The 14,340-nt window shown below is 36.2% G+C and overlaps 1 protein-coding gene across 1 annotated transcript in view; it reads right to left on the minus strand.

Annotated features, from left to right (window-relative positions):
* Positions 1 to 10,989: 10,989 nt before the first annotated feature.
* LOC150087723 (tumor protein p73-like) overlaps positions 10,990 to 14,340 on the minus strand; it is a 104,342-nt gene continuing 100,991 nt past the window's right edge. Inside the window, exons 12-13 of the mRNA XM_090369920.1 lie at positions 11,386 to 11,403; positions 10,990 to 11,068 (exon numbers count right to left, since the gene is read on the minus strand). Coding sequence (XP_090226046.1) covers positions 11,397 to 11,403 — 7 coding nt within the window. The 3' untranslated portion in view covers positions 10,990 to 11,068; positions 11,386 to 11,396. The remainder of the gene's footprint in view (positions 11,069 to 11,385; positions 11,404 to 14,340) is intronic.

A 14,340-nucleotide genomic window follows, 5' to 3' on the forward strand; every position in this document is an offset into this window, starting at 1 on the left:
TTCAGGCTTCTGCTCATTCTAAATAAATAAAATAAAAATAAATTTTCAGTTTATACTCCAGCACGACAACAAAGTCAGTAGAGTTTACAATAAATCGTCAATACAAATATTTATCGTATTTAGTGGTCACAGGCTTGAACCCCGGTCTACTCAAGGAACGCGTGCTATACACTCTCACTCCTGACCACTCGGCTACGTCAGGCCTAATAGAAGCAGTGCAAGAATCTCTTTCACCTCTGCCAGTGGCTACTGTCAATCTATTGGTCTTTGTCTCCCCCCAAGCTAGCAGTTTTCCGACCCACCTAACACTGCCTCGATAGCATCAGCAAACATTCTTGCACCCTTTCTATTTAAGTGTATCCCATCCCTGTAGAAGCAATCTCTCCTGTTCACAAGTACAGTCCAGGCTGAAAAAAATTCTGCTCCTTGAGCCTTGCACAATCTTTCCAGGGCCGAATTGATAGACAAGGTTCTCATCATATACTCCCTCCTATCATGTCTGGGCAGAATTGCAGACACTTTCAAATTCAACCCTAATTCTCGGCTTTTGTTCAACAGTGACCTGTACTTGTTAAGTAATTCTGCCGGTCTCCTACTCTTAATATCATTAGTGCCAACGTGTACAACTATATCACCTTTTGTGCCCTTAAAAGATGATATTCGCTCTACAACGTCATCAACCTTTGCCCCTGGCAGACATACCCTGGTCCTGTTCCACCTATCCTTTTTAAATTCTTCTAACGACTTCTATTAATTCAACGGTAATTTTCATATTATTAAACTGATTATTGTCAGTAATGTGGTTTTTGTGAACTGACTATTAGTATTTAATGTTAAATAAGAAATATTTCCTTTTGTTTCATATTTTGTTTTCTCAAATTTTCTTATTATAACATTCATAGATACAGATTTGTTTGCAACATATACATATGTTGTAAATATTAAATAATAATAAAAAATATACACATATTCTACATGTACCCCACCCCCGAAGTTTACATTATTCCCCCAGTACGTGTACCCCTGAAGTTTATATTCTCTCCCCCCCCCGTGCAAACACTCTGGATGGATTCAATATAATCTTATTTTTTCTAAAATACAATTCTGTGGAAACAGCATCGATAAGTACAGCCCCGCCTAAAAGTTTGGAAATACGTTATCATTTTTCTTAACCATATGGTGCAAGGAAGCTGGAGGCTTATGCTGCACGAGCCAAAAAAAAAAAAAAAAAAAAAAAAACCAGAGAGAGAGAGAGAGAATCAGAAGTAGGAGGGAATCACCAAAAAGATTATTATTATTATTATTATTACTAGCCATATAGTGCAAGGAAGCCTGAGGCTTATGCTGCACCAGCTAAAAAAAATTTCCGAGTTACCCTGAGAGAGAGAGAGAGAGAGAGAGAGAGAGAGAGAGAGAGAGAGAGAGAGAGAGGAAATCACCAAGAAAGAGATAAATGATGATATCCAGCTCAGGACCCTGGGTGTCTCAAACCCATACTCATCAGATGTGAGCCCCTGGGGTTAATATCCAGCTCAGGACCCTGGGTGTGCCAAGCCCATACTAACCAGATACAATTATTTGCTGAAACGTGAACTTTGCTTCTCTCCGTTAAAATTTGTTTCAATATTGTAGAAGATTGTAGGTGTTTTGCGATAATATAAATTGAGGAGTAGAGAGAGAGAGAGCTGTAAATTATAATATCGAGCACCCGTCATTCAAAAAGGTTGTTTGGTGCGTTTCTTGATAAACATGTAAACAATAAGGAACTGAGTGTTGAAAAACGAAGTGCTATTATAGCTCTGTATAAAGAAAGTTCTAAAGAAGTATTAGCAACAAATTAAGTGTTTTATTTAAAGGAATACAAACTCCATTCGACGATTCAAGGAGACTGGCAGACTATCAACGGAAGAACAATATAAGACCACAACACTGATTCCTAAATGCAATCGACAACTTACTGCACTTGAAATCCGAGCTGAGGTTAGTAGCAACAGAGAAACTCCCATATCTACATCCACTGCGCAATTTCATCTTAAACAAGCAGGAATTCATGGGAACATAGCGGTCCAAAACACTTATTAAAACAAGAAAATCCAAAGAAAAATAATGATAGCTTGGGCTAATATTATTTCGACATTGGACAACTGAAGAATGGAAAAACGTACTGTGAACGGATGGATCCAAATTTTAAATTTTGGATTCAAGCATAGTTTATGTGAGACCATTAAAAATAAAATAAAAAAATAATAATAAATAGTGCCAGTACGTTGTTTAGTTCCTACAGTCAAGCATAGTGGTCCATCATGATCTGTGGTTGCTTCTATTTTGTCTGGAGTGGGTGAAATCGTCAGAATTGAAGGGATTTTAAGAAAAGAAGGTTATAAAAATATTCTTGAACATAAGACAATATGGTCTGGACTTCAACTTTGTGAAAGAAATTTTATATTACAACAAACAATATTAGAAGCACAGGTCTCAGCTGTGCAGGGACTTTCTAGCAACTAGACAACAGGAGGGCATATTGCAAATTATGTGCACACCCGTCTACACGTATAGCCCAGTGGTATCGTCACCATCCTCCCCACATCGCATGGAAAAGGCCCGGGTTCGAATTAAGTCGATGACGGGAGAAATTTTAATGTTTTTTTTTTTTTTTTTTATTCCGTGGCTGAGTTAGTCGGTCTCAGGCGTAGATAGCAAGATTGTTTCCCCCAGCAACTCGGGTTTTTCGTCCAGCAAAACAGGCAAATCGACCAGAGAACACGCGCAATTTATAGACATAATACACAGTGCACAGCAAGTGAATTTAATTATTTGGGTGGGCTCAGAGGCGGATTAAGCGGACTAAGCGGCCCCGTAGGGCCCGGAATACCATGGGGCCCCGATGTCTTAAAATGTCTTTTCATTAGGATTCGAGGAAAATTATGTTTTTTTGTATACAATCAACCCTCCTATAACGCGGTATTATTTGAGCTATTGAAGGGAATTTATTTGAGTTTTGGCGGGATTCTAACTTTTAACTGGACATTAGGGGATGAAACTAGTATAGCATAAATAGGCCCAAATTAAGTAAATATATATTTTTTAATTACACAAAAAAATCGATCCCTCCCAAAATAATAATTTGATTTAAATTTAAATACGATTTATGATATGTGGAAAGAGGGCTACATATAAAATAAAAATTTGAGGTTTGTAATTTTTTTTTGTTTAAAAGCAAATTGCCCTGACAGGCCGCTATTTTTCATAATGAGATTTTTTTGTAAGATAACTCGTAATTCGGAAAAGGGGCCCCCACTTGGCTTGATCCGCCTCTGGGTGGGCTTAAAATAATAGTTTTGTTTGGTTTTTTGTGCCCACCCCAATCGCCTGACTTAAACCCAACTGAGTTTTTACGGGATCACCTAAACAGTGAAGTTGGCCCATCTTCACAAAATTTTTAATGCTGTTCACTACACTATGCAAAATTAATCGCAACAATGCAAAGTCTGTCTAAGGCAGTGATAAAATTCGTGCAGGACATATGGTGCAAGGAAGCCGGGGCTTTTGCTGCACCAGCCAAAAAAAAAAAAAAAAAAAAATCCCTCAGTTACCCAGAGAGAGAGAGAGAAGAGAATCACCAAGAAAGAGGAAAATGATGATATCCAGGACTTGCCATCCTGAGTATGAGTACTGGAGATGTGGCTGTCCCAATGAGCAAGCTAAAAAAACGGAAATGGAGTGATATGGTTGTAACCAGTGCTTTTATACGCATTTAACCCCAGGGACTCACATGTGGTGAGTATGGGCTTGGCACACCCAAGGTCCTGAGCTGGATATCATCATTTTTCTCTTTCTTTGTGATTACCTTTTACTTCTAACTCTCTCTCTCTCTCTCTCTCTCAGGGTAACTTTTTTTTTTTTTTTTATTCGCCGGTGCAGCTTAAGCCTCAGGCTTCCTTGCACCATATGGCTAATAATAATAATAATAAATGAATAATTTGCTGCTCTGTAAGGTAGTGGATCGATTTTATTTTATTTTTATTAGCCACATGGTGATTTTTTTTTTTTTTTTTTTTTCTTTGATTTGGTAGTTGTTGGCGCATCGGCTTCTGTGGCCATATTGCACCTCCCAAGGTTTTTGCAGTACTTTGATCCAAGCCCGAGGCGGGAATCGAACCCGCGACCTTTGGGTTGCCAGGCAGGTACTTTACCCACTCGGCAGCCACATGGTGCAAGGAATCCTGAGGCTTATGCTGCACCATCCGAAAAAAAAAAATTTACCCTGAGAGAGAGAAAAGTAGCAGGGAATCACCAAAAGATTGACATCCAGCACAGAACCCTGGGTGTGCCAAGTCATACTCACCAGATGTGAGCCCCTGGGGTTCTATTGGATACTCAGAATTTGCATTCCAGGATGCCTATATCAAATATTCGCCTTCGGCTACACTGTTCACAATAAAATATTGATCAAAAACATTTTGTTCTATTAGTTTTGTCGAGCAGTATATATCTGTTAATTGAGTGTGTGTAGTCGATTTACTGTTTGCTGGGCGAAAAACCAGTTTCTGAGGAAAAACCTCCTTCGGAAACTCGAGGGGAGTTCGACAGCCTCCAGTAAGGGAAGGCTGTTACCCTCCTTTGCCCGAGGCTGTCGAATTTGTGAAAAAAGTCCTTAAAAATTCATCGTATCATAGACGGGATTAAAACTCAGGTCTTTTTGCCCAATGTGGGAAGGGCAATTCTACACTGTGCTATCTGCAAAGGCCAGAACTGTTTATGTCTTCCCTAGTACATGCAGACGATTATTATTTGCTCCAGCACATTATAGAAAATAGAGGTGAAAATATTCTTGACTTCATTATTTCAAATCAGATGTATCGCATGGTTTAAAGTGCAGCAATCACTGACAGGTGATTACGCAGTCGTTAGTTGGAAAATAAAGAAAGATGCTGCATTAGTTAAAGGCAAAGATACGTGTTTTAATTTCAAGAAAGGGGACTATGACAGTTTAAATCACTGCATTACATCTATCAATTAAGCAGATTGCAGAGACAGGGCGAATACATTAGAATCATGGAATACTTTCAAAGCAATAATCACGGAAGACATGAACGCATGTATACCATTAAAAAAACATAGCATGAGGATTGAAAGTGGACGAATAGGGAGCTGGCCAGTCTAATAGTCATGAAAATTACAGCTTCCAATATCTACAAGTTGATCTGTAACAGTACCATAGATAATGTTAGGGAGACTAAAGAGAAATCACTAAGACTGAAAAAAATTTTCAAATTTGTGAATACAAAGAAAACGAATTTGATCAGACACTTCGGTAATGGGTGTGAGAAAGTCAAATTCCTAGCTGATGTATTGAATAGGTACCTAGCATGGGTCTTTACTGAGAAAATTCTCATTCTGAGGCGGCAGTGACATTTAGTGATTTCGAAATTATATAGTTTATCAGAAAAAAATTCGAGCATAAAGTCAAGTTGTTGTTCCTGGGTTTTAGGAGCATCAGTAACCAAGGCCACACTGTTCCATGTATATTGTCTGTCAATTGGGTCTTCTGAAGTCGATTTTCTGTTGGATGAAAAACCATACTACCCTCACACCTGAGATCAACTTAACTCAGCTACATTGCAAAATAAAAATTTCACAATGTAGCCCATAAAAATTCTGGCTGTCATCGACGTGGGGAATACAGCGATCGTACCAACTGTGCTACCCACAAGGGCAAGTTAAGTAAGGATCAAGTTGATGGCATATCCAGCATTAATTAACCAATAATTTTTGAGGGATGCCACCAAGGAGTGTATTGAACCACTGAGGTTAATTATGAGGGCATCTTTGGACTGGAATGGTACCAGTGTATCACCAATACATAAAAGCTGTTGTAAGAGTGAAGTTAGTAACTACAGACCAGTCAGTCTGACTTAAATAAGGTAAATGAGGCAATAATTAAAAGTGGAATCCAGGAACATTTAGACAGGTATGGCAATGACACACATGGTTATGATAATGGAAATCATGTTTAGCTAACTTAACAGGCTATTTTGACAAAGTTATTCATGAGCTGGATGTAGGGAACAATTTGAGTTTATTTGGCAAAGCATTTGACTCAGTCCCTCATGAGAGGCTACTGTATAAGCTGGAACATGTTAGGATTATTGAAAGATTCCAAGATGGATTTCTGGGTGGCTGCAGGGCAGAAGGTTGTGATTAATGGATATTCCTCAGAATGGTGTAGTGCCAAGTGATCCACTCTTGTTTCTGATTTTCATGAACATTGACAAAGGATGTGATGTCAAAACTTTCAGACAACGTAAATATTGGGAGTTGTTAATGATCAGTGCCAAGCAGCAATCGTTTAGGATGACTAAACAGGCTTCAAGAATGGTCAGAAAAGCGGTAGCTGTTTAATGCAATGTCCCATACTGGAAACAGTAATCCTAAAATAACATATATTTGGTGGAGTCGAATTAACAGGGATGTGGGTGTTACGACACAAGCAGAGCAGTGTACACTGGCAGCCCACACTGTTCTATCAGTCATTAATCAAACAATATCATGTAGAAATAGGAAGGTCATAATCCTAGTGTATAAGGTAATTTGACAACACATGGAATACTGTGTTCAGGTCGGCAAAAAGGGCAGCCATATGAGCCTTCAATTATGTTGGCTAGCTCGGCAACCAGGCACCTTAGAGGAAACCTGATTGAAGTTTATAAGGTTCTGAGATGGGAATGAAAGAATTTTCACCATTCCAGAACTAGGGACCATAAATTCAAATTACGGGTGAAGAGATCTAAGCTAGATCGTAGGAAATTTTCTGTTAGCCAGAGTTGTTGATTACTGGAACACGTTTCCTTTGGAGATAGTTGATGCTGAGTTTGTAGAAATTCAAGGGTGAACTAGATACTTACCCACATGAGGAGAGAAGTGTGTATTTTGTATTTTATCTACTTTTGTTTTGTCCTTGCACAGCAAAAGCCTGTGGCTTCTTTAAGCTGTATGGCTAATACTATTTCTAACATTCAGAATCACCAACTGACATATGTTTACTTTACAAACTTTTAATCTCCAGTTTCTGTAATATTTTCCTTAGTATTGGTATAATTTACCTTTCAGTTGTTCCAATACTTAATTTTTTATAATAAAAAAAAATTAACGACTGTGATTCATAAGATAATTTACCAGAACAGTTTCCCTATTTCAATCTTTAGAATCATTTGTGCTAATAAATAGTAAATTATTAAAATCATTTCTAACATTTTATATATGCAGTTTGTAGCATATTTGATTTAAATTTAGTTCAATCATTAGATAGCTAAAATGCACGAATACAAAATTATGGACACCAGTTAAAGATGAGAAACAACAATATTTCATGTTTATTCTGATATAAAACATATGATTAAATAAAAAAACATTGAGGCTAACAAAAAAGCTTAAAGATATACAACGGACAGATTTACAGGCTTCCATGCATAACATTTCAAATTAAATACATAATTTGACTATCAATTCCTTGATTAGTCTTGAACAAATAAATAACTTACAAAACAATATGCAAAATGATTAAGAACACAGAAGAGTTGTCAGGTTACTTCAAGCACATACAAAGATATGTACAATAAAAATTTTTAGTACAATTCCTACTTTAGTTCAACAAAGAAATTTTTATATTAACACAAGATGTTTCATAAATATGCTACTACACTTTAACATCGAAGTGTTGGGATTTGCATTCCATATTATTCAGCAAATAACAGGTGTTGCTGACAATGTAGATGAGACAACAGCAGAATTGTCTTTTGAGAAATACAAGGAAGTATTAAAATGGTGCTGGAAATTTGAAAATGAAGTGGATATACAATTTGGGAAAGTGAAAGTTTGGATCTCAAACAGTCACAAAACAGAATTAATGCAGAAGGCATGTATAAAACGGGCAGAAAGGCATTAGATGAGAATTTAATACAGAAGGCATGTATAAAACGTGCAGAAAGGCATCAGTAGAAAATGAGATAGTGCACTGCAAGAAGAGAATATAACAGAGGCGTTGGCAGTGTGTGCAAAATTAGTGACGAAATCCATCAGATGATGTACCGGGTAATGTTATACAGCAGGCCCTCGTTATAATGCGGTTCGCTTTATGCTGATTCACCATAACGCTGTTCTTATAATATTATAACCCGTATCTGACTATAACACTGTCACAAATCACTATAATGCTCTTTTACAGATTAAATTTTTGGTATATTTAACGAAATTGTTTCATTTGATGGAGTTAATAGCTTGAAAATGAATAGCAAAGCGGCATTAAAATGTTTCCCATGCTGACTTGAGAAATTTTCCCCCATTCAGTGAAATTTTCTCGCATGCTAATTTAATTGCAGTACAGCGACTTGTTACGTAGTTGTTGTTGAGATTTAACAAATGTTAAAATGTTGAGATCAACATTTTAAAAAATGATCAAGTATATTGCTTGTAATATTTGTGTTATATGCATTTATTGGAAGTCTAGTCATCACTCCGCACAGTATTCGACATTGTGCATAACGAACAGTTTACTCGAACATTGTATCATAATTAATGCAACCAATGCAGTTACATTTTCAAAGAGTTAGTAATGGCAGATAATGAAAAAGCAACGTCTGGATGTAGTATGAAGACTACAAATGTAAGAAAAAGACTGAATTTGAAAATTAAATTAGATGTTTTGAAGCGAATCAATTCCGGTCAACGACAAGCGGATGTGTGCCATAATTTAGGACTGTCAAGTTTAACTCTAAGAACAATTATAAAAAATAAAGAATTAATTTTAACAGCGGGAAAGAGCTGTTCCACTGCAAGCAACTAGGGCTAGGCTGGCTATTAGGATTGAAATGGAGAGACTTTTAACTAATTTTATTGAAGATAATATCCAATGCAGAATTCAGTTAAGTTAAATATTATTAAAAAAAAAAAAAAAAGAGAGAGAGAGATTTGCCTATATGATGATCTGAAGAAAACTCACCTAAAAAAAAAAAAAAATGTGGAACCATTTAAAACTAGTAAGGGCTAGTTGAATAGATTTAAAATCCAGGGAGAAACCGCAAGTGCAGATCAAGGAGCCGAAACTTTCAAACCAGAACTTTTTAAAATTATTGAAGAGGGGCATTATGTGTTATACTTCTCAACAAATTTTTAACAAAGATGAAGCAAGATGTTTTTGGAAACGAATGCCTAAAAGAAATTTCATATTGAAAGAAGAAAAAAACACGCCAGGTTTCAAAGTGGAGAAGGATCAGTTGACTATACTGTTGGGTGGTAACACTGTGGGGGATTTAAAATTAAAACCCTTTTTAGTTTACAAGGAAGAGGGCCAAAGTACAACCCAAAATCAACACATTTTTCATGATTAAATTCATCAATTAAATTAAATCAATTAAAATCAATTTAGATCAATAAAATTCACGATTTTAATTTTGATACTTAAGTAGTTACCACATAACGATATACATATGTAATGCAGAATATTTTATATATACGAATGTTTGAATATTTTGACCAACATTTGTGCATCTTTTCACTACTGTTTATTATTGATTAGGAAATATCCTATGGCACCGACCCAACTCACACATACATATGCTACCTTATGGGAATGCGACGCTCGCGTAGCGCGCACTTAGCGCTGTGTTTTTTTGGAACGAATTATCAACATTAAGTGGGGGTCACCTGTATACATAGCATTTAAATCACATTGCATCCTAAAAAAAATCTTGACAAGTCTAGTTTTGTGGGAAGATAGAGATGTTAGAGAGGGAACTACAAAAAAATAAACTTCAAACTGAATAGATATGAAAATTAGGTGAAAACAGGAATGCTGTTAATTTCTATCAATTAATGAAGAAACAGTAGGTATTATTGGTATGAGTTTGGATCAACTCCTGCAATCTTGTCAGATTGTTCTAACTTAACAAAACAAAAACAGGTGTGACTGTACAAGTCGTGTTGTTTTCTTGAATTTTGCTTGAGGAAATATGCGACAATGAAGACCTTAAAGCAAGAAAGTGGTACCCCATATTACAATGATATTTGAGAGAGTAAAGATGTCTTCTATATGCATGAAAATTGTGTAGGCCACTCAGCATTTTGTGAATGCATGTCAGAGCACAATGGCAATAACTCTATAATCCATTCATGATAAGGCAATGGATATACTAAATCGTGAGTACTGCATGCAGGTCTTCTGGAACCTCATTTTAGAAAGGATGTGCATCGACTGGAATGGGTGCAAAGAAAAGTAACAAGATTAGTCAGCAGTACCCTTATCAAGAAAGACCTCAGTTCTGCAAATTACAAGATCTGGAACCTAGGCACTTGTAAGGAAATCTAATTGAAATGTGTAAGGCATTAAATGAATTGAGTAAACTGAATACTGACAGCATTCTCTTTCTCACAGGATGCATGCAAGGGGGAAATAAATTTAAATTAAACTGAAAAAGGATGGAGGTCTGTGAAAATTTGCTTTCAGCCAGACAGTAATTGATTGTATGGATAGTGACAGTGGGTTCATATTATCCATTTCCACTATCCATCGTGGAAATGGGTAGTTTGAGCCAATTTAATGAAGGATTAGGCAAATTATTAGAGAAGAAATTAACAAATTTTTTTCTCTTCTCTTGACTGATGCTGAATCATTTTATGTCATTGCATCATTTCCCACTACCAAAATTAATATTAGGAATTTCTACATGATTCCACATGCAGAACACTCCAACAATGCAATGATAAACTTTTCTTCAAGAAAGCTCAAAGTGTGGTAGCATTTTTGCAAAACATGCTATAATATATTAAACTTTCAATTTGTACCTTAGCATGAAAGCACAAAAAAAAAAAAAACCTTTTTCATAAAATATTTCTAAGTTACCAGAAACATACAGCCATCATTGCTTTTCTTTCATTTAAGAACATAAAAAGTATTTTTATAAAAAATACATTGTCATTTTAAAAATCTCACAGGGACAGCATCAAATGCTCAGCAACCTCAAATCCAATTTTTGGAATAAGGTTTCAGTATCGATTGGTTAGCACTTTGAAACTATTTAAATAATTTGAGAGAATGATATTAGACCTAAGTGAAGGTGAGGGTAAAAGGAATGATTTGGCACTGGTCCATAATGCATAATGTATGGTCATAAAAAATTTTTCTCTCAATGATCATAATGAGAATGAATGGAATATATTGCCACTGGACAAGGAATGCAAATCGGGTTAAACTGTCTGTAGAATAACAGGCTGTAACCCTCCACACTTGGCTTTGTAATTTATTCAGTTATTTAACAGAGTCAAAGTGCAGACTTCACTGATTATATTCACATTAACCTTCTCAGTTTCTTCGGTTAACTTGGAAATGATGCTCCTTACTTCTATTTCCTGCAACAGAAACAAGCTGCCATTGTTTAAAAATATAACTATTTGAAATAAACAAAATCTGATCAAGAAGAATATACTTAGATATACATGTACATGAATTCCTCCAGGTGGCTGATTAACACAATCAGCCACCTGGAGGAATCTAGTTACAAAGATAGTTAATTCTTTCTAGAGTACATCTATAGTCTTACATTTTTCATGCAAGGGCTCTGAGGAGTATATATGCAAGTCTATGTTTTGAAAGCTACTTCAATGTGTCCATTAATATAAGAAATATCTTAATTTTCTCACTACATGCTACCATCTCTTAACTAATTGTAAACACAGTCCTTCATGACAGCATAGTGGTTTTACCACTTCTCACTTATTTGGAGAGATCTGGGTTTAAGTACTATTGACTGGAGCATTTTTTAAAGTCCATTTCAATACAGGCTGTAGTAAGGTGTAAGGATAGATTTGTTTCCCCCATCTAAGTTTTTCTGATTTTTTTCAGCCCACACCACATGCAAGTCAGCCCAAGAACAAAAATTTCTACAGACACGCTACACACACATATAGATATGGGTTATGCTATAGATCATTTAAAATAATATGATATAACATGATAAAATAATCACTTAAAATTTAAGACAGTTTATACTGGATAACCACTTTATTACGTACACCTACCTAACAGTGAGCAGGCTCACCTGTTAAGTAGGTGTAAGTAATAAATTATCATTGAACAGACTCAAGTTCTCAAAAGTGTGCCAAAGGGAACACTGGTCCATGCCAGTTCAACTGATTCTCATTGCAAATTGCATGGTTCTGGATCTGTATTCTGAAGAGTTCACTCCATCTCATCCCACAGATGCTCAATGGAATTAGAATCTGGTAACTAGGTAGGCCACCACAGTAGGCTGAATTCACAGTCATATTCCTGGAACTAGTTCTGTACAATACTGGCCTTTTGACATGGTGCATTATCCTCTGGGATGGGAAGAACCCATTTGCAGATGGATGAATCTGCAGCCATAAAATGATGCACCTGGGCCATATACAATTTTCAGATAACCCTGCAACAATCCAATGTTATACCACTGGGTTCAAGGGGCTAAGTGTGCATGCACTAATGCTGTTTTAACCATATTAGCAGAGGGAAATGATGCAAGAAGTAAGCTCATACAGCATCAGCCAAAAGAAAAAAAGAAAAAAAAAAAGAATAAATGGTTGGGTTTTCACCCATCCATTCATTCCAAATTTTGGTCTAGTTCTGCCTTGAATTCATTTATGCTATCAACTTCCACAATGACAGATGGAAGTTTGTTCCAGAAATCAACTACCTGCTGGCTAAAGGCAAATTTCCGTACATCTATTCTACAACTATCTTTGAGTTTATGCCCCCTCAGGTTCAAAATTTGATCTAGAGGAAGAATTCCATCAATCAGCATTGAGCCTGCTCAAGTCATTCAAGGCCTTATACACCTCAATCAGGTCACCTTGCAGGTACCTAGTCTTCAGATGTAGCAATTTGCAGAACTTAAGCTTTTCTTGGTAAGAGCACTACTTTGTTCCCCCTCACCAGTCTTGCTGCACTTCTCTGTACTAGCTCTAGCAACTCTACATCCTTCCTAAAATGAGGCCTTCAAACCTCTACACAGTACTCAAGGTGTAGCCTGACTATTGCCTTATACAAGGAGATAATCACCTCCTTATCCCTGCTAGCAAAATTCCTGTATATCGCTGACAAGACCCATGACCCGTTCTGGCAGCCTATCTAGAACTTGCTATCAACAGGAACCAAGATTTGTCAGATCAAGCCATCCTTTGCTGTGGAGAATTGGAAAAACACCATATATCTTGTTCTTTCTGAGAGGACTTGAACCTGGTTTGCTTTTCAGATGTGATATGCAATCTACGACAAGATATGGCAGTTGTGCATTCTGAGATGCATCTTTAATTACCATTGTTACACTGGGTTGGTATTTGACTAACTGTATGCTTTCTATTAGCCTCCACTACCCTCTTCTACCAACAAGCTACTTCTGAACACTGTATCACCACTGGCTGGCCATTATTTAGTTATTGGGCCAATCTAGATATACCCAAGACACAGTCATACATGAAAATCCCAGCAGGGCTGTAGTTTGAAATATGAATTCAGCACATTCGGCATGCCCATTCTTGCAAACATACACACGCATATATAGACAACAAATACACACACATATATAGACAACAAATACACACGCATATATAGACAACAAATACATTATTATATATCTTTGTAAAGGCATGCAATACACTCACCATTTAATGAAAATGGTGGGTGTATCTAATGAAGTAGCCACTCAGTATATAACAGATGGCAGATGAATGTTAGAAACAGGAGTGGACCTGCTGATCTCAGATACATGACTTGAACTTACAAAAAAAAACTCAAATTAAATTATAGACAGACACAGAGCATAATATTGCATAAAAAATATAGGTTTTTATTTATAATTCTTATTTTATTTTTGATAATTTTATTCCTAGTTTCATTCTAGATAAAAGTCTAAATGAGAACAAATCAATATTTTAAAGCATTTAGTTAGAAGGTTTTTTGTTTTTACAAAATTTCAAAATTCCATGAAAAAACTTGCTGTACAGAACCTGCTGCTCTCAGAAATTCACTATTTGAACCCTGCTAATGTTCAGGAAACTCACCCATGAAAGGGCTATGTACAAAAGTTAAATCTGAAAGGATGCAATGAAGATGTGCACACTAAAAAGATGATCAGGTATTGGCAGTAGCTTCAGCCCAAAGTGTTTTATATCTTTCCATATAATAAGTGGCCAAATTAATAATGTTTGATATGCTGGAATGGTGAAGTCTTGTGAAGATTGATTAAGGAACGGTAAAAGTATTTTTTTTTTTTTTTCTCTTTCTTAACACTAAAACAGCTACTCCAACTG

Source organism: Mastigoproctus giganteus, chromosome 3, assembly GCF_048544385.1.
Source record: "Mastigoproctus giganteus isolate SK-2022 chromosome 3, ASM4854438v1, whole genome shotgun sequence".
Taxonomy (NCBI): domain Eukaryota; kingdom Metazoa; phylum Arthropoda; class Arachnida; order Uropygi; family Thelyphonidae; genus Mastigoproctus; species Mastigoproctus giganteus.